The sequence below is a fragment of the Aquila chrysaetos genome, unplaced genomic scaffold, assembly GCF_900496995.4.
Source record: "Aquila chrysaetos chrysaetos unplaced genomic scaffold, bAquChr1.4, whole genome shotgun sequence".
In the NCBI taxonomy this organism is placed as follows: Eukaryota; Metazoa; Chordata; class Aves; order Accipitriformes; family Accipitridae; genus Aquila; species Aquila chrysaetos.
Window position 1 is genome coordinate 1 of NW_024470349.1, and position 23,847 is coordinate 23,847.

Here is a 23,847-nt window from a genome sequence, read left to right on the forward strand (position 1 = left end):
ATACCTAAACCGTGTGTGAAAGGGATTCCCACTACCTTTGTGACAATCATGTAACTAAAAGGTTACCCGCTTTGGGGGGGGGGAAAGTAGAAGGGTGAAAAGGAGGGAAAGGAGGAAGAAAGGAGGCACAAACAGGGGGAAGAAGGCAAACATATTATTGCACAACAACTTTACTTGTTTCCCTCATTCAAAAAAACTGTCCCTCGGTTTTTGACACTTTTCCACAATTCTTTCCCGTATTCCTCCCTTATTCCCCCCTTTTTCCCTCATTTCCCCCCTTTTACCCTTGGTGGTTGGGGGGGGGAAAAGGGGGAAAAAGGAGTGGAAGAGGAGGAAGAAAGGAAAGGAGGAAAAAAGGGGGAACGGAATGGAAAAAGAGGGGGCAGGAAAAAAGAGGGGGAACGAAGGGACAAAAAGGGGAAAGGGAAGGGGGGGGGCAAAGGGTGCAAAAAAAGGGAGGGAAAAGAATGTGCCCCAGCTTGAGGAAAAACGGGGGAAAAGAAGTGAAAAACTGGGGCAAGGGGGGGTTTTTGTCTCCCTTTGTTCAAACATTATTCCCTTATCACCCCTTATTCCCCCCCTTTTTCCCTCATTTCCCCCCTTTTCCCTGGTTTTTCCCCTTTTTCCCCCTTCTTTCCCTTATTCCTCCCTTATTCCCCCCCCTTTTTCCCTCATTTCCCCCCTTTTCCCTGGTTTTTCCCCTTTTTCCCCCTTCTTTCCCGTATTCCTCCCTTATTCCCCCCTTTTCCCTGGTTTACCCCCTTTTTTCCCTTATTTCCCCCCTTTTCCCTGGTTTTTCCCCTTATTTCCCTTTCTTTCCCTTATTCCCCCTTTTCCCTTATTAACCCCTTTTCCCCTTACTTCCTCCTTTTCATGTTTTTCCGTTTTCCCTTCCGTCTGTTTTTAATGTTTCAGTAGAATTTTCCCTTATGAATCCCTTGCACTTTCCTTCATTCTCCATGATTCCACCACTATGTTACCTGTTACCTTCCAGCTTCTTCCCTTTGTAACCGTTCTTCTCCCCCTTTTTTTCACTTTTCAGTGTTCCCCATTTTTCCTGTTTTCCAACTTTGTTAGGTTACCCTTTTTCATTTTCCCTATTTCGCCTTAGTCCCCTGTGTTCTCCTTCATTCGTATCCCCCTTTTTTTACTAAGTGCCTCACGGTGTTCTTACCCACTTTCCGCTTCACCTTCTTCATCCTTTTTCTGTTTTCCCCCTCTTTTCTTATTTCATCCCTTTGTTTCTTGTCCCACGTTTAACCTTAGTTCCCCCTTTTTTTTCAACTGTCCCCTTTTTATCATTGTATACCTTCCCCCCCTTTTTCCTTATTTCCCCTTTTGTACACTTGTTTCCTTCCCACCCCTTTTGTTGTCCTGATGTTCCTTCCACTACGGACACATCCCTTTTTTTTTTTTTTTGTGGCTGCAGTGCCTGAAATTTCCCTTCAAAAATAAGAAATCTGGGGGCTGAGAAACCCGATCTGAGCCCAAAATCTACCCCTGGCCAAGGAGGGAAGAAATAAAAGTTGAGAAATTATTAGTTTAGAGCCCCCCTCAAAGGGGGTCAACCTGCCCGGCTTGGGATATATTGCATTTATTTTAAAGCTAAAATGGGGTTTGGTTGCCACACCTCTGGTCCAACAATGAAAACATCCAAAGTAAAGGAAAAAAATCTGTTTCTGAAGCAATTTTTCTCTTTCCCCCAGGGTGCTCACTGCAGGGTGGGACACGAAGCAGCTCCAGGCAGCAAAAATTCCCTAAGGAAATTCCTGAAGGAATTTACCCCATGCAAGGAAAAAAAAAAAAAAAGAAATCCTTAAAAAAATGCGTATTTCTGTTCTGCTCTAATTTTTTTTCTCAAAAAAAAAAAAATTCACATTGCTCAGCTTTGGCTGAAATAACTTTAGGGCTGCGGAGGGAGATTTTAAATTGCATTGTGGAGTCAAAGGGTTCTCTGGGATTTCTCCCCCCCCCCCCCCCCCCCCCGCATTTTTAACACATTCTCCAGCAAGCACCGAACCCTTTTTTTTTTCCTGAAAAAAAAGAAAATCCGGGACAAATGTTTGTCTTGGGGAGACGGGGTTATTTCTTTATTGCCCTTGATGAATGGGAGCCGCAGTTTCCCACCAGCCCCATTTCCTCTCCCACCACCTGAGAAAAAAAAAGGGGCCATTTTTAGATTTTTATACTCAAATTTAGGAACAAAACATCCCCCGTGCACTCCCAGAGGTGTAGAAAAGCGTAAAAAAACTACAATTATTGGTATGTCGCCCAAGTCTATGTAGATCTATATATTCCTTAGGTAAAGGTTTAAGCAGATCTTAACCACTTCAAACTGCATAAAATTATTGCAGCTGCAGAAGGACTAAGAGACAATAATAATATAATTAATAATATGTAATAATAAATAACAGTATAATATTGTAAAATATTATGTAATTACGTATTTTAAAATAGGATGCTAATATAATAACTTTTCATCATCCTACAGTCTTGTCATCAATAAATCCTTTATTCACCACGTGACAGGTTTTTCCACTTATTTACCCAAAAGTTAAACTAAAAAAAAATTCTCTGCATTGTTTATCTTTCAGAACTCTGCCCTTTATTCATCGAATAAATTAATTTACCCAAATAAGCTGGTTGGGACCGGTTGCCCGTGGTCCAGACTGGCCATTTGCATCCTTTTCCAGTAGCAACCATTTATGGGACATTCCCCCCGCCCCATCCAGCCCTTAGATAATCATTGCATCATGAGCGTGCTCGTTAGTCATGCGTCCTGATTGGCTGTCTCTAGGTTGGTCTCCCGGATCAAAACTCAGGAGTCCGATGGAGAACCACCAAACCAGCAAACCTTCCCTGGTGGGATGAGAGAGGAGAAAAGCAACGAGCAGACCCATGGCCAAGGAGGTCAACCTCAAAGGAGCAAGACAGAAGATGACTTCCCAAGACTGAAAATCAAACCCAACACCACCCCAGCCTTCTCTGGGGTGGTTTGCGGCGTAACGCCTCTCCGTAACAGGGCTGGAGACCTTCGTTTGGTGGAGAATGTGTCCCGATGGAGACATGTCTCCTTGCTAAAAAGCTTGGGAGACGGAGTCAACACGCGACCAGGTGCTGCATCTCGTGGGCGGAAAGGACAACCCATCCCACGTCGCTCCCCGCGTCATCTCCTCTCCTGTCCACGGGTGGAGAGTTGAAGGTGCAAGAGCCCGTCCTGGAGACGCTCATCCCTGGGGAACCCCGAGCGGCCGAAATGGGGCTTCCCGAAAAATCAAAGCCACCGGGAACGGGGTGGGGGGAACCGCTTGGGGGGGTCGGGGGGTCTGGAGATGGGACGTGGTGAAGCAAGAGCCTCCTCATCGGGGTGCAGAGCCCATGGGAGGGTTGGGTTGAGCCTGGGAGAGATGACCCGGGATGGGAAAGGGGGAATCACCCACCTAAAGGAATAAACACCCAGAGAATATGGGTCCAAAAAGGGGGAATTTGAGCGCTGCAAGATGCCCGTTTTCCTCCGTCTTGCTGGAAAAAACCCTCCTCTTCCCTGAGGAGGGAAAACAAACAAATCCACCTTATCACCCCTGCTCTCCAGGACCACCCCGCGGGTGCCAACTACCCTTTCTTCCCGAGATCGCCCATCTGATACATCCCTAATTCACCCATTCAGCTGGAAACTCTCCTGGGGCCATTCCAGGGCTGAGGGGAGGGGTCTGGGCCTGCTCCCCCCCCCAACTCCCCCCTCCAGCCAAGGTAATAAAAGTCTGTAAAAGTCCTCCTGGTTGGATTATTTTCTTTTTTCATGGGGAAAAAAAATTCACAAGAGCCACAAAGTTGAGGTTATTCCCTTGTTTTCCAAGCTCTTTACTGTTTTCCCTGCTCAGGTGGGCAATGAAAATTGAGATTTTTTTTTTTTTTCCCCCTCCTTTCTGGGGTTATCCCAGTGCTTAATTCCGCTGGGATGGGCGGCTTCCCCCAGACTTACCCCAGCAGCTTCAGCTCAGCAGATGCCTCAGAAGAAAGGACGGGCTGCACCAAGGATGCCTACAACTCCCCCCCCGCCAAAAAAGGATCTTCTCCCCCCACCCCAAGAGGTTGGTTTGGGGCAGAGAGGGGCTGCACACACTCCCTTGGCCATGGCCGGCCCTGCCAGGCTCCCCAGTCTTCAAAAATATCTCAGAAAGCATCTCCCAGTGGGGAAAATCACTTTCCCACCCAACCTGGGCATCTCAAACATCTTGTGGGATCTCCAGACGTCCCACCCTGCACCGCTTGGCCAAGAGGAGCCCTTGGCCCCTTTGGAAACGGAGGAGATTTCCCACAAGGGCCAACCCCAACCTTGCCCGTAGCTCTGGTCCATCCAACAGGTCACCAACACGCGGTCAGGGCGGCCACCGTGAGCCTCGGACCCCTCCAAGGCTGGCTGGTGGTCACGCACAGCACCCCAATGGTGACCTCTCCCAACAGCTGCACCCACCTCCTGCCTGCGGCCGGTCCTCTCTTCCCACCTCCGCTGATTCGGGTCTCGAGGAATCATTTTTGCGGCCAAAGCGAAGATGTGTGTGGAGGAAAACCCTTCCAGAAGCTCCTGCTGCAGGAACATCACGCTTTAACGGTTGCAGCTGGGGCACGACCAACCCAAACCGTTAGCGCGGACTGTGCAAAATCCCAGAACACCCAAGACTTTCTTTTGCTGATGGCTTTAGACTCTTTTTTTTTTTTTTTTTCCCCCTTTTTCTATCCCAGACCTTGTGCCTGCTCAGGCCCCACAGCTTTCACCCACTTCCTCACAACTCTTCCTGATCGCCTCCTTCACCGAAAAGGCCATAAATTTCAGTTTGTCAACCCAGCAGCACACGGGGCTCAATTGCCCAGCTGCTCCCTTCTTATTGCAACAGCCCCTCTAAGCAGAAAGAGACCTTCTGCTGATCTAAATTAATAAAAACCCAGGCATTTTGGCATATTTTCTCACTAGCTCCATGCCCGTATTACATCACGGCTCTTGGGTACCCAGCCCAGCTCTGGCTCTCTTGGACACTTAGCAAAAATAGGGACCATGAACCAGTTGCCCCGAATTCAGCTCGGTTTGGGACATTGGTTGGATTCAGGCACATCCATCGGATTCTTCAGGGGGTTTTGGGTGGTTTCCCCATGGGGACGCGATGGGTAGAGGTTGCTCCAGGGGGGGCAGCTGGTGGGACCCACGGCCGGTACCTTGGGGCCACGCCGAGATGCTCCACGGGACGGGGTGAGCGTGGCACGGGACGGGGGGGATCAGACCCTTGGGTGGGCAAACCCAGATCTTCGCAGGGATCAGGAGCATCAGGGATGGAGGGAAAGCTGGGATGAGACCGCCCCACCCTGGAGAACGGGGATGCAGGAAGAGCCCCCACCCGGGGAAGTGAGGATGGGGACAGGGCGCGACATTTAACGCCGAATTCAGCAGCACCTCCCAGTCACCTTTAGCAGATTTCTCCGGCCGGAGGAGCTTGGCCTCTTGGTCGACTGAATTTTATCTCCCAACACATCGCGTCGCGTCGTCCCATCTCCCATCCCGGTTGAAAAAGGTCCGTGCCAAGGCGGCGGGTCAATCCCGCTGGGCATCCCAACCTGTGATGCAGCGTCAGAAACTACCCCAGAGCAAAAAAATACCTTTATTCCGCTGCAGATAAGGCAAATTTAATTCCCTAAGGAGGTTCTTTCAGGCCTCGTAGCTCTTATTAACATTTTTACCAGCGTAGCAAGGTGCTGCAGCGAGATCTTCACCCAAGGCACGAGGAAAGCCCTCATAATTACATCCCTTGCTCCATGACTATTAATTAATTTGTAACAAACCAGCAGAGAAACCCCCTCTCCCACGCACCGGAGCCGGGTTTTGGCTGAGTATTTATTTCAGGATGCGCCCGCGGGCCGTGGTAGCCCTTCATGGAGCATCCCATGGGGTCTCCAAACCGTGACCCCCCCTAAGGTAAAAGCCACGCTCCCACCTCCACGGTGGCTTCAGCCCCTTCCCCTCGTTGCAATTTAGGGATGAGCAGGGTGTGCGGGGGGGGGGGGGGGGGGGTTTACCTGCACCAGGGAGGGAAATTGGGGCTGCGGAGCATCTGCACCCCTGACCCCCCCCCCCCCCAAGCTGAACGCCCTCAGCCTCCAGAAAAGGGTCGATGCAGCCGAATGGTTTATTGGGAATAAACCCTGGGATGCTCCAACCGCTGAGTGCACCCCAAGGCGGGGGGGGGGGGGGTTTGGGGGAGGGGGTGTCTCTGCCAAAGCCCCAAAGCGTCCCCCGGACCTCAGCACCTCCAGAGCCGCAGGGCTGGGATCAGAGGAGGTTTCCCCCCCCCCCGGGACGGGGGGGGTCCTCACTCCGCAGGGGGTAAATCCGCCGGGGATGTTCCTGCCCATTGTGCCCACCAAGGGCCCCATTAACTTCCCAATGGCCCCCCCGGGGGGGTGGCCTTAACCTTAACCCTTTCCTCCCAACGCCAGCCAGGAGGGAAGGAAAACATCATTGCAACAGCAAACGGGGGGGGGGGCGGGAGGGGCACGTCCTCCAAAAGCAGCAGCTTTTACCCCAGAATGAGCCCCAGGTGCAGCCCCTCCTCCTGCCCCCAAAATGAGCCCTTCTCTCCCCAAATTAAGCTTACTCTTGGCACAAGGACACGCACCTGATGTCACGAAAAATAAAGCTGGAGAAAAGACTAGAAATTTAATTACACCCCCCCCCATTTCAAATACAGAGATATATAGATATAGATATAGATATAGATATATATTTCTCACCCAAACAGCTTTATTTGGGCTTCTCCCCTCTGCCCCCTCCTGACACACAGGGATTGTCCCTCGGTGAAGGAGAAGATGGAGCCAAGGATGAGGATGGAGATGAAGGGAGAAATAAATAGGGATGGAGGGAGAAATAGGGAAGGAAGGAGAAACAGGGATGCCCAGGAGGTTTCCAGGTCCTGAAATGGGGGGAAAAGTCTCAATTCTTCCAATTCATAGAGGCAGCAATTTTCTTTTCCCTGCAGTAGCCATCTGCACTTGACCGTGTGAATCCCCTGCCATGGCCAAGGCTGGAAAGGGGTTTAGCACGACCTTAGGACGAAAAGTTTGAAAGCTCATAGAACATTCTATTTTATTATTTATCCTTTCTAAGTTCATTCTTTTCAGCAAACCATTGGCCAAAAAATATAATCCCCCAAATAACTTCAAAACAATCAACCATCTACTTCAGACTGGTATTACAATGTGAAATTAAATTGTCTCAAGCACATATGAAAGAGGTTTTAGAATTTATTTTTATACAATAGATATTGAAACGGCTTTAACATTTATTAAGAGCTTTTCCTACACACTGACGTTTCATATTCCTGGAGAGGAGGAGTGGGTTAACAGAGACGAGAGTGAGATTTCCTCAGGAATTGAAGGTCTTCACCATTAATTGCAACGCCTTAAGGTGGGTTCTCGGGCATCCATGTGACAGTTGAAATACCGGAGTTAAAAGATAAAGAAATAAAAGCAGTTTTTCTGGCCAAAAGTGAGGGGGATACCTGCCTGAACCCCAAACATCTGCCCTGCTCCTGGTTGGCAGCCAAAGAAATATCCGCACTCTACCCAGGCGAGCGAGAGCCCTCAACTGGCAGGCAGCACCTTCTGCATTTCCCCTCCCTGAGCCCTGGATTGGACCATTTTCCCTTGATTTTACACCAAAACACAGCTCTGATGCTCCGGTGCAGGGGCGAGACCCTCAGGTCTGGCAGCAGCACTTAAATCCTCCAAGCTCCGGCTTGTAGTGGTCCTGCTTCTCCCGGGGTTTATTCTCCAGGAGACAAACTTATTCTCATCAGGCTAAAAAAAAAAAAAGGCAGCCTTTCCTCTTTGTTTTACCTGGTTTTAGCAATTTGGGGATTTTTTTTTTTTTTTTTTTTTCTGGGATTCCCTACAGGTTCAGCTGCCTCCTGCCAGCGGGATGCGGAGGGGAGATGGGACCAGCCAAGGGCGTTTTGGGGGTGGAAGCACCAAAAATGCTTTACCCCAGGTGGGATCCTGCTCCCAGCTCCCCCTCCAGCCCAGTACAACCAGTTTGCTGGGCCAAACGGGGTGCAGTGAGGCAGGAAAGGGTGGCCGGAGGCCGGCAAGTGTCCCTGCAAAAGGGACATTGCGATGCTCAATCAACCTCAACCCCAAGTGGGAAATTTGGGGAAAGGTGGGAAAAGGGACCCTCCACCCAGCCAGGCAGCACGAGGAGCCCACGTACCCCCACGCACTGGCTGCCCCGGGGTACCGGGGGGGGTCATACCTGGGGTCCCCCCTCCAGACCCAGCGGTCCCCATTTCGGGTGCAGATTGCAGCACTGGTCAGGTACGGAGGGACATGGGAAGGGAAAAAAATAACAACGGGAGCCAGCGCAGGCTGCTCCGGGGTGACGCTGCCTTTGCCAACATCACCCCAAAATCGCCCCCCCCCCCCCCAAGGTAACGGTGAGGGCAAGAAAAGACCCCGCTGCCCACCAGCCCTGGGGACAAGGCGGGGGGGGTGACCCCAGTTTGGGCATCCCCCAGGAGCAACTGGGAGAGCTGGGAGCCCCCCTGGCTGGTGGCAGAGGGCTCAGGGGAGGGGGTTGCAGCGGGGGGGGCAAGGTGCGGATGCGACAGGGCTGGGGTGGAGGGAGGTGTGATGCCAGAGGGTGTTTTGGGGGAGAAAAGGGGCAGATAAGGGGAAAGCAGGGGTGGGAGAGAGAGCGGGGGGGGCAACCACCGCTGAACCCCGCTGCTCCCCCATCACACCCCCGGCCACAAGCCAGGCAGAGGTGCGAGCGCAGAGACCAGCACGCTCTGCTGACTTGTTCATTATATTGCTATTACTTGTTAATTGCTATTGTATAGCAAATTTAAGACTATTTTGCTATCTAAGACTACTTTTTCTTCCACTACCCCCCCCAAGACACAGAACACCCCTGCTTCATACCTTGCATGTGTGGAGATATAGATTTTTTTTTTTGTTTTCTTGCAAGCTATTAAATCCCCCCTGTCCATTAAACCCTTTCCACCTAAACCCTCCAATTCCCAAATTTCCCCTCCGAGGCCGCCTCCCCCCTCCCCAAATTCCCTTGGGAAATCCACCTCATCCTCTCCCTCTATTCATTTGGCCGGGATTGGGGGTCTAACCCGGACACGACCCCCCCAGGAGCCCGGCCAAGGTTTGAAGGAAGGGATTGATGTCTGATGTGCTGGAGCAGGCAGGAGTCCTTTGGGATGGACCAACGAGATCCACACGGATGCTCTTCCAAGGCATCTTGCAAAAGGACTAAAAACCCCCAGGCTGAGCCTAAATAAAGCCCCCGGACCATGGGCAGGGCTTCCCAAGTGTGTGGGGGGGCTGATCAGGGCTGTTAATTAACTTAATTAATCTCCAAACCTTTGAAGCTGCGCTGGGATGGAGCTGAGCTTCGTGGTGACCAAGCCAACCCTCCCGGGAGTGGTGGACCAGAGCGGGTTCATGGGTTGGAGCCGTGCTCGGCCACCCTGGCCTATCATAATTAGGAAAAAAACTGGTTTTTTGCAGCAAAACTGAGCGTTTCTGCTGCAATCGATGGGGCAGCTCCTCCTCTCCTGGTTGCTGCACAGTTTTGGGAAAGAGGAGAGGAGTCCGGTGGCTGTTGAGCGCTTGGAGAGGACGTCACTGCTGGGTGCTGCATCTTCTTGGGGCAAAGGACCCGAGGTGGGCTCCTGGTCCAAGGGGCATGGTGGGAAAACACCTATCTCTCGGTTTGGAATTTTATTCTGATTTAAAAAAAAAATTAAAAAGTTTTAAAAAAGTTTTTTAAAGTTTTCTTTTAAGTTTTAAGGGTTTTTAAAAGTTTTTTTTAAAGTTTTAAAGAAATAAGTTTAAAAAAAGAAGTTAAAAAAAAAGTTTAAAAAAATAAATAAACAAGTTTAGAACTGTGCATTTTTAATAACTGTAAATAAAGCCAAAGCTGAGCTGTGCCTGGCGCGGGTGAGGTGAGGGTGATGCTGCTGATGGCGGCATGAAGGGCACCATCGGCCGAGGGACTTGCACCTCGTCAGGACGAGCACCGTTCCGTGTTAACGAAAGAAAATCTCTCCCCAGGTGCATTCTTCTCTTCTGCTCTTTTGGGGTTTTTTTACCTTGTTTTGCTCCGCTGCTCAGAGAACTCCAATAATCGTGTCCACGTCTGGCAACTGCCCTTTCCAGGGGTATAAAAGGGGAAAGAGTGAAATGGGATAAAATATCCAAGCTGGTTCCATGCTTCTGTTTTTATTTGGGCTCTGCTTCATTAAAACAAAAGATGGCACTGTGGGGAAAAAAAAAAAAAAAAAAAAGACGGGGATGTGTAAAAAAAGGTTTATTTCTGGTGAAAAAAAGACAAGGAGAAGTTCAGTGAAAGGTTTTATTTCTGGCTCTGGCTCCAACCCCTTCACACATCCCAGACGTACCACGCGTTGGACGAACAGCGACCGCGGTGCGGACAGCAAAGCCGTCGGGCGAAAGTAGAAGTGTTGCTCCTTGCAGCTGATCTGAAAGACTCAGCCCTCCTAAAAAAGCTCTTTCCCCTCTTTTTTTTTGCATGGAAAGCAGCCTGGGAGATGCCCAAAAAACCCGACCCTTGCAAAGGCAATACCTGTACTGGGAGGGGAGCAAATGCTTCTCGGCGTGCGCGATACGCCTGGAAGAATAATAATAATGTGCATTAAAAATGTGCATTTATAAAAAAAAAATACCTGCTTGGCTTTTTCTTCGTGAATGCAACAGCTCACATTTCTGGAAGCAGAAAGGAAAAAAATTGTGTGTGTATATATAAAATATATAAATAAATATATAGCAGAATATATAAAAATATAAATATATGAGATATAAAATATATATGAATATATATAAAATATAAAAAAAATAAATATATATATAATTTTTTTCCTTTCCGCTTCCTTTTTTTTTTTTCTCTTCCACGCCCAGAGGCTGGCGTGCAGCAGGCTCTGCCAACCCCCGCTCAGCTCTCCGATTCGGGGGGAGCCAGGACGGACGGACGGACGGAGACCGTCTGGCCTGAAGGATGCGTTTGCGTTGACCTTTGCACGATGGAGAATGTTTAACTCGTAGACGTGATCTCCGATGGAGAATGTTTAACTCGTAGACTTTTTAGCTCCGCACGAGTTCCGCTCCCTTCCCCACAGCCATAGAGCAGGAAGCGGACGAGGGTTTCCATTGCGAGGGCGCTTGTCTTGGCGAGCTCCCCTTTGCTCCGGGGGGGCCCAGGACCGGAGCGCCGCAGCCCCCCGCGGTGCCGCCCGTACCCCGGCCGCAGGACCGGTAGGGCGGGGGCTGGGGGGGGGCGGATGGGGTCCCAGGGGCGCAGCCCCCAGTGGGGCGACTGGGGGGGACCCCCCCAGGACCGGGGGTGGAGCTGGGATGGGTGTTGGGTTTTTGGGGGGGGGGGGGGGTTAATGGGGTTTTTTATTGTTCTTTTTAAGACTGCAGCCTGTTAAACCCTGTCCCATGGCGTCAGGCATGCGTCACCCCCCCCAGGTCCCACCCCCCCCCCAAAAGGTGACCCCTACGTGACAGCATCATCTGGGGTCACCGCACCCCCAGAGCTGTGCGGGACAGAGGACGGCTTTCCCTCTATTTTTGCCCCCAAACCCATCATTTTAACTTGCAGATTTCCCCCTACAGTTGAGGGAGCACCACGAATTGGAAAAAAATCAGCTCCCCCCACCCCAAACTTACCCGTTTTTTCCCTCCTTTCCTCCCCGCTTTGCAGGAGGCCCTGAGCCCTTGCAGAGTTGTGACAGCAGTGCCTGGTCCGAGCCAGGGCCGCGGGAATTGTGGGACACCAAAATGGGATTTTTTTTAAAGTTTTTTTTTTATCTTGGGTAGGTGGGACAAGGTCTGGGGTGGGATGGGGGTCTCCATCCCTGGCCCCGTTGTGAGCAGGGCTTGGTCCAGAGATCCCGGTGGTCCCATCCAACCTACGGTTTGGGGTGGGTTTGGGTTTTTTGGCTATTGCCTAGTTCTCCGGCTTTTCCTGATCAAGCTTCATCTAGAAAATCCTCCTCAAAGTGATGTTCTCTGCACCACCCTCAACCTTACATTAATTTAATTGATTTTTTTTTTTTTTTCTCCCCCCATTCATCTTTCTCCAGTGAAGTTGGATGGGAAGATGTTGGTTTCCTCACGCTCCCGCCTCCCTCGCGTCACCTCTGTCCCGGCTTGCGTCGTGATTTTCTTCTTTGGCTTTCACGTCCGTCAGCTGGGCTGCAGTAAGGATCTCCAGTGCTTCTGCTTCTTCCATGACATCCATCCATTCTTATATATTCCCCCCCACACACACACCAGTTTGTTAATACGATGCAAAAAGGTGTTGTTTTTTTTTAAAGCTGGGTGGGATAAATAGCAACGTTCTGGGGACTTGAGGGGGAGAAGTGTCCTACCAGGAGGTGAGAGTTTGGGGATCCGTCATCCCCATGGGTGAAGGTCAAGAGCTAGCTCAGTCCTAGACGGTCTAAAAAACCGCCAAGCTCCCTCTTCCAGCACTCCTGTGCCCCCCAAATCCGCCCTTTCTCCCTCCGTACCTTCTCCTCCATCATTTGGCTGCTTCATCTGACAAGAGCATTCCCATCTCGGCACGCTTCCCCTCATCTTCTTGGGGTACATTCCAGATCCAGCTGTGGCGGCAGCTGTACGCTGGGTCCTTCCACCCACCGCGATGCTCTTTCATGCTTGGTCGGTGATTGCTTCCGGACGTGCCACGAACCCAACCAGAATCCTTTAAAAAAAAAAAAAAAAAACCACAATTATTTTCACAGGCAATGTAGGAGCAGGACCGCTCGTGCCCATGCGTTGTCTCAGGTGTGTCTTCTTCTCACCTGCCGCCCTTTCGCAGCCCGGTTCAGAGTCCTGGGACCCGACCACCCCATCGTGGCCGTCATGGGAGAAGACGTCGTGCTGCCCTGCCACCTCTCCCCCAGGCTGAACGCCGAGAACATGGAGGTGAGGTGGTTTCGGACCCAGTTCTCCGTCTACGTCCACCTCTACCACAGCGGGCAGGACCACTACTCCTCCCAGATGCCCGAATACCAGGAGAGGACAGAGTTTTTAAAAGAGGGCATCTCTGCTGGGAACGCTTCCTTGAGGATCCTCAGGACCAGGCTGAGCGATGAGGGACAGTACCAGTGTCTCATCAAAGATGGGGATTTTTACGAAGAAGCCACGCTGGAGCTGAACGTAGCGGGTAAAAAAAAAAAAAAAGGGAGTTGGGGTTGTCCTACAAGATGGACCGCTGGCACGTCCCGTTTGCCCACTACAACTCAGAAACCCCTCTTGATTTTCCTCTGCTTGATAGCCCAGCTCCTCGTGAGCATCTGCTGACCTGCACGGCCTCAGGTCCCTGCAGAATGTCGACTGTCCCATTACCAAACCCCTAAAGTCTCACAAAGACAGCAACGCCATCCTCTAACCCAGTAGAAACCTCCTGGTTCCCCCAGGTCAGGTCAACCATCTCGGACCACAGCCCTGGCTTCATCTCTAGCTGGCTTGCGTCACAGGAGATCACATGGAAGGAGCAGGAGATGACACGGCTGAACCCAAAGATACAACCTCGGGCACCTTGTCCTATGAAGGGTGCAGCCTCCAAATTGTCCCAAGGTGGGACACGAGCAGACGTGAACTCGGGCTCCACACCCAGCTGGAGAACGTTGACCTTGCAGTTGGCCAAGCATCTCCCGTGTCCAAAGGCAGCACTTTCCTCCCCAAACCCAGCAGGTCTCACCTTGCTTGGTCTGCGGGGGGCATGAGCTTCCACTTGGGTGGAGATGGCTTCATCCCAGGGCCTTCCATCTGGCCCGTCCTTCTCTTCAGGAGAGGCCGTGCCAGACGGGTTGCGCGGTTTCACGGTTGTCCTGTGACTCTGAGGACATCACCGAGGGTAAATAAGTCAGGCTCGGGCTGTCCCCGAAAACCGAAAGTTCACGCGGTTTGGGGTTTATTTGAGGAAGGAGGAAAATAGGAATAAATAACATCAATTCCACTCCAAGCTCAGATGTTTTCCATGAGCCTCTCACCAGTCCTGCCCTACCTTTGCGGCTGCGAATGGAAAAAGCTTTGAGAAGGTTTTCTCCGGGATGGGCACTCAGTTTGGCTGATGGGTTTTTTTTTTCTTTTTTTTTTTTTTTTTGGTCCCAGTTTCGGGTTCCAGCCCCGTCCTCTCCGTGGAGGATTACCAAGACGGGGGAATCCGAGTGGGATGTCGAGCATCCGGCTGGTACCCGAAGCCTGAGATGCTGTGGAGAGATTTCCAGGGCCGGCAGCTCCCATCCTTCACTGAATCCAGCTCCCAGGACCAGAACAGCTTCTTTGAAGTGGAGAAGTCCATCGTCATCCAAAGAAACGCAAAACAAAACGTGTCCTGTTCCGTCAGGAACACGCGGCTTCCCCAGGAGAAGGACTTGACCGTTTCTATATCAGGTGATTTACCAACAGAATTAAGGTTTTTGAAGTCATACCCGGAAAATGAGGGTTTTCTTCCCCTAATTCTATGCGCCCGATGGTTGTTGGCTGCATCTGAGGAGGCTTCTGGGCATGGGGGGTCTGTTGGGTACCTTCAGCCGTGCCATTCCGTGCATCACGAGCGTGCGATGGAGGAGGAACAGGTTTCTGGACCGTCAGAGACCAAGTCAGGGATATTCAGAACTGGGGTTTTAGCAGAGAGTTGGTTTCAGCGTAGTTTTCTTAAGAACCGTCGCAAAGCAGGGATTTTCTATTAAAATTCTAAAATTTTCTGTTAAAAAGCAACCTCAGGTCTAAATATTTCAATAAAGATGCTCAGAGGAGACCGAGCGCTTACAAGACACCGGTTTTCTACATATTCCCATCCCGGAACATTAAATGCAAAAATGTTTTAGAATACTTTTGTGGGGATTTCTTTCCAGTTTTGAATTTCCAACAGGCTCACGTTAACAAACTACTTTTATATAAGAGCATAGCACCCCCACGTGTTTACGTATAGCCACGTTCACTCCGACACACAACCTATACCTGTAATTGCATCCCAAATTAACGCAGTTTGGGGAATTTTTTCTATTCCAGACCCCATTTTCCCAAAGGACTCTCCCTGGATGGCAGCTTTGTTCGTGACCCTGGCTGCCTGCTTACCTTCGCTGGTCGTCGTCTTTCTTTTTGTCTTACGGCTACGAGGTGAGGTTAGGATAGAGCAAGAGGGCATCTGGGCACCCAAGCGGGCGTGAGGGCATCTGGGCAACCAAGACCCCACTGAATTGATACGGACCTGCTCCAAGGAGGACCACCTGCCCCCAGACATTGGAGACTCGCTAGAGCTCTGTCCCGTTGAAATATTCCAAAAATATAACTTTTTAGGGACCAGAAGCATAGTCTCCATCTCCAATAGCTCATGACCTTGACCGGGTTGACCATCAAAGCCTTTAAAGCAAACCGTGAGGGTGGGATGCAAAGGAAGAAGAGCTCCAACGTGCGCAAACATCCCCCTTTCACACCGAAACCCCCTCCAGCATCAACCAAGCCAAAAAACACCCGGTCTTCAGCGAACGCCTCCCTCACGGGTCGCCCTCCCATGACATAGGTGCGGGAGAAAACTTCCTTTAACCCGCGTGACCTCCTCTGTTCTTTCTTACAGCCCAACACGCCGTAGAACTTGGTAAGAGATGCTTTTTTCCCCCTTTTAAAATAGTAATTTTTTTGGTAGCGAAGGAGGGTCGGGTCTAGCATGGGTGCGTCTCCTAAATTTGCTTTTAAAACAGTGGCGTTCGCCGAGTAATTTCCTGCCAAAAAGCCATTTGAAAGAATTACGAGGAGTGGAAAAGGATTGACAAGATTTCATTTAAATTCTGAAAGCACACCAAAACCCCCACAGAATTGGAAAATCCCTATTTTTTTTCCCTGCTTTTCCTCCTTTTTTTAACCAAGCTCTGCCAATTATGTTGTTGAAGCTGAGCTTCTACACCGTTCCCCATACCCCAGGCTGCTGACAACTTTCCTGTGAGAAAGGAAACTTCTTCTTACACTTATTTCTGCTTTTCCTTTCAGAGAAACGCAATGCCGAAATCCGTAAGTAACGTGGGGTTTTTTTTCTCTGAGGGACAGTAAGAGCTGCAGACAGATGCTGGGCTTCATCATGGGAGTTCATAAACCAGCAGTGAGGAAGTGGGAAAATTGGGGCCCAAATAACGTGCGTGACTCCATCCCAGTTGGCCAGCTCGGGTAACCGACCTTAGGGAAGACCAAATCTCTTTAGTTTCATATAATAAACCTCTGAGGAGATGGGCTGTGGTTTACAAAGCCCGTCTATAGCACACACATTTGTCGTAGTTTAACTATATTTTTTGGTATAGCTTTTGTGGAGAGCTTGGGTTTGGAGTGCTAAAATTTTGGAATAATAAAAAATAAGCTTCCTGGGTTTTGGAGGACTAAAATTTTGGATTAATAAGAAGCAGCTTCCTTGTTTTCAGAGGAATAAAATTCAAATTTGCATATTTCTCCCCAAAAGCCATCTGAGAAAGCAATAAATCCCCAAATTTTCTTCTTTCCCAAATTAAAAATCACTAGCTTTGATGGCAACACAGCTAACAAAAAGCGTCATGCAAGAGAAGGACCAAGGAACCCTTTTGCTCTTACAATAAGGGCACGCCACCCACCAAAATCCCATTTAGGGCAATCAATTCAGCAGGGTTTTTCCCCCCAAAAACCTGCATTGCCTTCCAACATCAACCCACCCCTCCTTCAACTCAGCTTCCAAAGTCCTGGGCAGGAAAAAGAGCAAAAAGGTCCTCGGGCGCCTGGACAAGCTGCCAGCACCACCTTAACATTTTCCAGCAATCCCATGTGTTTCTTCCTGCTTTTATTTGTGGTTTTTCTTCCCTTCCAGGGGATCGTGACATGGAAATACGTAAGTGTTGCTTTGCTTCTTCCACCCTCTAAAAGCCTGGGTCAGAGGAGAAGACCTTCCCCCAACATTCTTCATCCAGCTTCCAATGAGGTCGAGCCCAACTTCTTGGTGGCACCAACCCCACAAACTCCTTCCAGCCCATTGGGGTGCCCCAAAATCCCTCCTTCAGGCCAGTTTTACCTCCCATCTGCTTCCCCCGTTTGGGCGGATTTTGGAGGTCTAGCACCGTCAAAGGATGTCTGAACACGCCCTTGGGTTTGGTGCCTACAGAGGGATCGAGGTGTGAGGTTTCGACCCCCAAAAGCACATGCTTTTACTGAAAACATTTATTTTTCTTTTCTTTTTCAGAGAAACACGCTGCAGAACTGCGTAAGTTTGATCCTTGCTCTTCCTCCCCCACCCCGTGGTCTTCCAAACGGCGCGTGTTTTTTCGGGAGTGGGATGGGTCTTGCTCGGGCTTATTTCCGAGACCCCACTGACACCGATCACAAAACACTCCCAGGGTCTAAAAAAATGATGAACTGGACCAGAAAGGATGCCCAGGTTCCCATTTTGGCGCATCCGTGTCGTAAAATAAATTAAATTTTAGTATACTGAACCAAAGCACGCCTGGGACCGGTCTGCAAGCCCTGGGGACCGCCACCCCAAATCACCCCCCCGCGTCCCCTCCCCGTGGCAGAGGACCCTCTCGCGATCACATCTCTTTGGTTTCAGGGTGGAGAAACGCCGTCGTCCCGGTGGAAGAAGGTACCCGGGTCTCGCGCTTTGCCTCTCCAGGGGGTGCTGCTGGAGGCGGGGGTGGATAAGTCGAGGGCTGAACCTCCACACCCCAACTGCTCTGGGGCTTTCTGCTTCCTCTGCCCACGGAACAAGCAATTTTGGGGCTGTTTCTAAAGAGCCGAGGTCTTGACGCCCAGCGTGGAAGCCAGTGTTCGAGGAGGGGACAGAGCTGGGACGCTCGCAGCCAAGCTCCGCTGGGGAAGATGGGGAAACTCCTTGCATCTCCACCCAGGGTGATGCTCTTGGCTCCTCCCCAAGAGGTAGACCCGGCTGTTTAATAAGGCTCCTCCTCCTCCTAAATTAATTGAGTTTAAGTCCGTTCTCTGCACCGGCAGAGAGCAGCCCACACCTACGCCGCCAGGTCCCTTAGCTCCCGAAACGGGGCAGGCGCATCCCAGCTGGCACTTGGCCAACGTGGTCTCCTAGAGGAGGCATCATCCGGGACCACGCTAGAGGTGGTGGGAGGCAGGACCAAGCTCTGGCGGCCCTGAGCACTCGAGGTCCCCCAAAACATTTCTCCGAAGGTAACCAACCTTAGGAGACCCCCAAAGGAGTTGGGGGGGGTCTTCAGCTGAGCTCTCCTCCTCTCCCCGCAGCGTACATCACGCTGGACGAGGACACGGCGCACCCCCAGCTCATCCTCTCGGCGGGCGGGAAGAGCGTACGGCGTGGACACACGTGGCAAGCCGTGCCGGATAACCCCGAGAGATACGACACCTTCTCCTGCGTCCTGGGCCGGGAGACATTTGTCTCGGGGAGACACTTCTGGGAGGTGGACGTGGCGACGGAGGAAGGAGGGATCTGGGCGATGGGGGTGGCCAAAGAGTCCACGAAGAGGAAGGGGTGGATCAACCCAGGTCCTCGAGTTGGGATCTTGGCTCTTTACCACTGGGGGGGCAAGTACTGGGCTGTGACCTCCCCAGACCACACAGCTCTCGCCCTCACCCAGACGCCTCGGAGGATCAGGGTTTACCTGGACTTCCAGGGACAGGAGGTAGCCTTCTTCAACGCTGACAACCAAGACTTGCTCTTCACCTTCCCGCTGGCCCCGTTGAGCGGGGAGAGGATCCGTCCCTGGTTCCGCGTGCAGCAGATGGCCCAACTCCACCTGAAGGCACCTCCTTCGCCTCCGCGCGTCCCCAGCGCAGAGGAGCCTCTTCTCCCTTCGTCCTCCCCCCTGCAGACCCTCCCGGACAGCGCCTGACCGACGGACGTGACCAAGACGGGCAAAATCCACGCTGCTGTCCACAAGCAACCGCCGTCGATGCCCAAGACTCTTGGGGTCGCATCGTGCCACCGCGGCGTCCCAAGACTCTTCCAGCAAAGCCACGACGGCATCTCGACCCAAGAGGAGCCATCCTGCTGCGGTCGGCAGCAGGACGGAGCGGCGGCCAAGACACGTTTGTCTTCTCCTAAGGTGACGTCTCCTTGTCTCCGCGACCTTCACAACGGGCAGAGCCGGAACCAAGAAGGGTGTCAGAACCCACCTGAGATACATGAAGGAAAACCCCACGGTGCCAACCGCCGAGACCAGAGTCCGGGAAGAAGGAGCCGCGTGTCTCCACCTTCTTCTTTCCCACTTTCTCTCCAGTCCCTGAAGGCCCATCCAACACGGCCGGTTTAATGGGTGGTGGTCTCCGCGGTGCCGTTCCCGTAGCGGGGGATTCGTGGTGCTCGGTTCCTGATGGCCACCTCCCCCCGGGTGTCGCAACACAGTCACCTGTGTTTACAAAAAGATGTTCTTTCAATAAAAATTCTCTCCTCGACGCCTGTCGGGGGTTGTCTGATGGGGAGGAAGGGGCCGCATCGTCGGGCGGATCCGGGGCCAAGCCCGAGCACCGAATCGGCAGCTCCGGAGGAGCCGTGGGCTGCAGCCCAACCTTGGCCGCGGCTCCTCCAACGAGGTGGAGCGACCTGGGCCGGGCTTGGGTCATCAGCTGCTCCTAGGTGGGGCGATGAGAGTCATTAGTGCTAATTAGCACCCTCACGGGCCTTGGAGTTGCGTCTCCGGACCCTTCAGCTGGTGACCCCCGAGCCCTGTAGGCATCTCCAAGGGTTCCGCGTCCCACGGACCGCCCCCCCACCCGCGGCGCGGAGTTTCTCCGTTGGCTTTCGGCCGCGCCGACGTCGGCAGCAAAGCCCCCACCTGCCCCGGCAGCAGCTTGGAAACCCAAAATCTCACCGAGCGCCCCGAAATTTGCAGGCGCTGGGGGGGGGGGGGGGGCGGCGGGGGGAACCCCGGCAGATGCCGGTTCTCCCCTCCCGTCACCCGTTTCTCCACCCAAAGGTGGGTCAAGAAGCCCGCCCGTGGGCTGCACCCCCGCCCCGGGGGGGGTTGCTGAGCCCCTGGGAGATGCTCCTCAATTTGGGGGGGGGGGGTGTGAGACTCCCCCAGGGATGATGCTCTCCCTTGGGTGCTGCCCCCCCCCCGGGATGCTGCTCTCCTTTGGGTGGTGGTTATCCAAGGATGCTGCTTTCCTGGGGGGTGCTGCTCTCCCAGGGGTGCTGCCCCCCCCCCCGGGGATGATGCCCCCCCCCCCCCCAGGGGTGCTGCTCTCCCTTAGGTGACGGTCACCCGAGGATGCTGCTTTCCTGGGGGTGCTGCCCCCCCAAGAGGACGCTCTCCCAAGGATGATGATGTTCCCACAGGGGTGATGCCCCCCCCCGGGGGTGATTCCCCCCCCAAGGATATCGCCCCCCCAAGGATGATGCCCTCCCAAGGGTGCTGCCCCCCCCCCCCCGGATGCTGCTTTCCTGGGGGTGCTGCCCCCCCCGATGCTGCTCTCCCAAGGATGATGATGTTCCCGCAGGGGTGATGCCCCCCCCGGGGGTGATTAATGCCCCCCCGAGGACGATGCCCCCTCAAGGGTCCTGCCCGCCCCCCCCCCCGGCTGATTGCCCCCCCCCGCAAGCTGACGCTCGCCCCCCGGGGGTGGGGAATGTTGGGGGGGGGGGCTGCTGCCGCTGCGGCTCCCCCCGCCCCCTTTGCGCACGGGGGCGGAGCGAAGGAGCGGGGGATGCTCCGCCGTGTCCCCCCCCCCCCCCCCCCCCCCGGGGCGGGCCGGGGGCGGTCGCAGCCCGTCTGCCTGCGCGGAGCCACGGGAAGGGGCTGGGGCCGCGCTGAGCCGCCGCGGTGCGAGGGGGGGGGACGCGCACCGACAGCCCCCCCTCCTTCGGCTGCGGGGGGGCTCACCCCACGGCCACGCCGAGCGCGGGGGGGGGGGGGGGTGGATGCGCACCGCGTGGGGAACCCCTTTTCCTCGCTTTTTTTGTTTGGGTTTTGTTTTTTTTTTTTGGGGGGGGGCGGTTAAAGCTGAAGCTGCGTCAGAAACAAGCGATAAGGAGGTGGGGGGGGGGCGCGGGCGGCGGCGGGCAGGGAAATGCCGGGGGGGGGGGGGGGCGATGGTGGGAAGGTCCCGGGGGTTTTCAGCGGGGGGGGGGGGCAGCCCCGCAGACCCCCCGTTAGCGGGGCCGTGAGCGCGGCGGTGACCCCCCCCCCGCCGTTGTCCCCCGCAGGAATGGGGCGGACGGGCGAGGAGGAGGAGGAGGAGGAGGAGGAGGAGGAGAGCCCCGGGCTGCGGGCGAAGGCGGCGGGCGAGGATGAGGAGGCGACGCGGGACGAAGCCGGGGGGCCGGCGGGGCCGGGGGGGGGCCGGGCGGGGGCACGGGGGCGGCCCGGGGGGGGGCCGAGGCGCGGCCGGCGCCCCGTCCCGCCAGGAAGGCCCACGCGTGCGAGGAGTGCGGCCGCGTCTTCAACTGGAGGAACCACCTGGTCCGCCACCGGCGCCTGCACACGGGCGAGCGGCCGTACCGCTGCTCCGTCTGCGGGAAGGGCTTCAGCGACGGCTCCCCGCTCCTCGTCCACGAGATGCTGCACCGCGGCGAGAAGCCCTACAAGTGCCTGGACTGCGGGAAGAGCTTCGGGCAGAGCTCCCACCTCATCTCCCACCAGGCCGTCCACACCGACGAGAAGCCCTACGTCTGCCCCGACTGCGGCAAGAGCTTCGCCCGGCAGCAGTACCTCCTCATGCACCGCCGCGTCCACACCGGCGAGCGGCCCTACGGCTGCCGGCACTGCGGGAAGAGCTTCCGCAAGAGCTCCGACCTGGTCAGGCACGGGACGGTCCACACGGGCGAGAAGCCGTTCAAGTGCCCCGTCTGCGGGAAGGGCTTCACCCAGAACTTCCGCTGCAACGCGCACCGGAGGGCCCACGGCGCGGAGGGCGGCCGCCCGGCCCGGCCCCTTTCCCGCGACGCCCTCCGCCCCCCCCGCGCCGCGGCCCCCCCCAGGTAACCCGCGCCCCCGCCAGGGCCCCGCTCCGCGCCCCGGGTCCGGCCCGTCCCGGCAGACCCGGGGCGCGGGCCCCCCGCTCTGTCCGGGCGGAGGCCCCCGACTCCCACGCCTCGGCCCCGTCCTCTCCCCGCAGGTGACGGCGGCCGCCCCCCCACCCGCCCCCCCCCCCCCCCCAACGCCCCCCCCCCCCCCCCCCCCCGCAGCCCCCGGAGAGCTCCCGGCCGGAGACCGAGCACCCGCCCCGACGGAGGAGCGTCCTGCGGGCGGGGCCCGAGGAGGACCGAGTCCCGCGGGGGCGGCCGGGAGCCGAGTCGCGGCCCGCGGACCGAGCCGGGGGCGGGAGCCGTCGGCCCGCGGAGGGGCGGGAGCGGCCGCGTCCCCGCGAGGGGGTCCCGGGGGGCCCCGGGGAGACGGTCCGCGCCGGAGAGCGGGCGGCCGAGCGCCGGGAAGGCTTCGGCAGCGTGAGCAGCCCGAGCCGACGCCGGCGGCCCGACGACGCCCCGGAGGAGCGGCCCCCGGAGCGCGGGGAGAGCTCCGGCCACGGCGCCGACCTCGCGCCCCGCCAGCCGGAGAGCCGGCCCGACCGGCGGCCCGGCGCGACGGCGAGCCCGGAGCCCTCCCGCCGCGGCGCGCGCGAGGCCGAGAGGTCCCACCTCTGCTCCGAGTGCGGGAAGAGCTTCACGCGGAGGTTCAACCTGAAGCTCCACAAGAAGCTCCACACCGGGGAGAGGCCCCACCGGTGCCCCGAGTGCGGCCTCAGCTTCACCAACACGTCCCACCTCATCGTCCACCAGCGGATCCACACCGGGGAGAGGCCCTACCGGTGCCACGTGTGCGGGAAGGGCTTCACCATGAGCTCCAAATGCCTGGAACACGAGCGGACCCACACGGGAGAGGCTCCGTACCGGTGCTCCGAGTGCGGGAATTGCTACCGGACCAGGGTCTCCTTGGCGTCCCACGCCAAGACGCACACGGATTAGGAGGGGGCGGAGGGGGGAGACGCGCGGCCCGCCGGCGCCGGCGCCCGCTCGCTTCGCCCGGAGACGTGGCCGCGACGTCGGGTCGAGCTCCGGCGCCCGTCGGGAGGCGGCGGCGGACGCCCGTCTCGCTTTTCCGGGGGCTGGGCGGGGGGAGAAGGGCCGGAGAGAAAACCTCAGGGAGTCCCGGCGCGGGGGGAGGACGTTCTTCGCCGCGGCCGAGGGGCCGAGCCGGCGCGCGGGGCGAGGAGCGCGTCTTCCTCGCCTTCGTCCCCCTCCCCGAGGGACGCCGCTCTTCCGCCGGAGCCGCGGGACGCCCGGCGGGGACGTCGCGGGGGGGTCACGTCGACCGACTCGTCGTCTTCGCCTTTTTCTTTTGGGGGGGGGGGCGCGCGTTTCTGGGCCAAAAAAAAGGCGGATCGGAGCGCGATGCTTCTCTTCCCGGCGTCGGACGGAGACGAAACCTGGCGGGCGCGGCGAATTCCGGAAACCTCGGGCACCGGCGAGGGATCGTCCTCTTGCTCCCGGCAGAAGCCGGCGGAGGGAGGAAGGCTCTGCCTTTGGGGTTGGGGTTTGGGTTTCTTTTTCCCCTCTTTTTCCTTGGTCGTTTTACGTATTTTTTACATTTAATAAAAATCCCGAAGAGCGTCCGTCTGCATCGGCACGGCTCCTGCACCGGGAAGGAGTTTGAAGCTCTCCGAGTCCTGCCGGGAAGCAGGATGAGGATGGGGGGAGGATGGGGATGAGGATGGGGATGGGGATGAGGATGGGATGGGATGAGGATGATCAATGGGGATGATGTGGGGTTAGTCTGGGATTCTTCATGGTGGAGTATGCGGGGGAGGGCTGGGGATGGGAGGATG

The 23,847-nt window shown here is 55.4% G+C and overlaps 2 protein-coding genes across 3 annotated transcripts; both read left to right on the forward strand.

The window, feature by feature from the left end:
- The first annotated feature begins 11,173 nt into the window (after positions 1-11,173).
- LOC115337563 (butyrophilin subfamily 1 member A1-like) lies at positions 11,174-19,479 on the forward strand. Of its 2 annotated transcripts, XM_030005942.2 has the most exons (11): positions 11,174-11,325; positions 12,159-12,275; positions 12,899-13,246; positions 14,197-14,478; positions 15,100-15,207; positions 15,665-15,685; positions 16,075-16,095; positions 16,913-16,933; positions 17,282-17,302; positions 17,648-17,680; positions 18,310-19,479. In XM_030005942.2, exons 2-11 carry the CDS (start codon positions 12,176-12,178, stop codon positions 18,915-18,917), a joined length of 1,563 nt encoding a protein of 520 aa, XP_029861802.1. In that variant the 5' UTR covers positions 11,174-11,325; positions 12,159-12,175; the 3' UTR covers positions 18,918-19,479. The 2 variants fall into 2 exon arrangements, with proteins under 2 accessions (XP_029861802.1, XP_040977633.1); XM_041121699.1 differs by lacking the exon at positions 16,913-16,933.
- LOC115337562 (zinc finger protein 835-like) lies at positions 18,978-22,987 on the forward strand. The gene is made up of 4 exons (XM_030005941.1): positions 18,978-19,113; positions 21,322-21,957; positions 22,133-22,152; positions 22,211-22,987. The coding sequence occupies exons 1-4, from the start codon at positions 18,978-18,980 to the stop codon at positions 22,985-22,987; spliced, it is 1,569 nt and encodes a 522-aa protein (XP_029861801.1).
- The last annotated feature ends 860 nt before the right edge of the window (positions 22,988-23,847 follow it).

What these genes read in the sequence shown, in the direction of transcription:
- LOC115337562 (XM_030005941.1), top strand. Translation starts at nt 18,978, where the DNA reads ATGCCCAAGACTCTTGGGGTCGCATCGTGCCACCGCGGCGTCCCAAGA. An exon ending in CGGAGCGGCGGCCAAGACAC is followed by an intron (nt 19,114 to 21,321) that starts GTTTGTCTTCTC and finishes GAGGATGAGGAG; the next exon opens with GCGACGCGGGACGAAGCCGG. An exon ending in CGGCCGCCCGGCCCGGCCCC is followed by an intron (nt 21,958 to 22,132) that starts TTTCCCGCGACG and finishes GCCCCGTCCTCT; the next exon opens with CCCCGCAGGTGACGGCGGCC.
- LOC115337563 (XM_030005942.2), top strand. Translation starts at nt 12,176, where the DNA reads ATGTTGGTTTCCTCACGCTCCCGCCTCCCTCGCGTCACCTCTGTCCCG. An exon ending in GCTGGAGCTGAACGTAGCGG is followed by an intron (nt 13,247 to 14,196) that starts GTAAAAAAAAAA and finishes TTTTGGTCCCAG; the next exon opens with TTTCGGGTTCCAGCCCCGTC. An exon ending in CCAACACGCCGTAGAACTTG is followed by an intron (nt 15,686 to 16,074) that starts GTAAGAGATGCT and finishes TTTTCCTTTCAG; the next exon opens with AGAAACGCAATGCCGAAATC.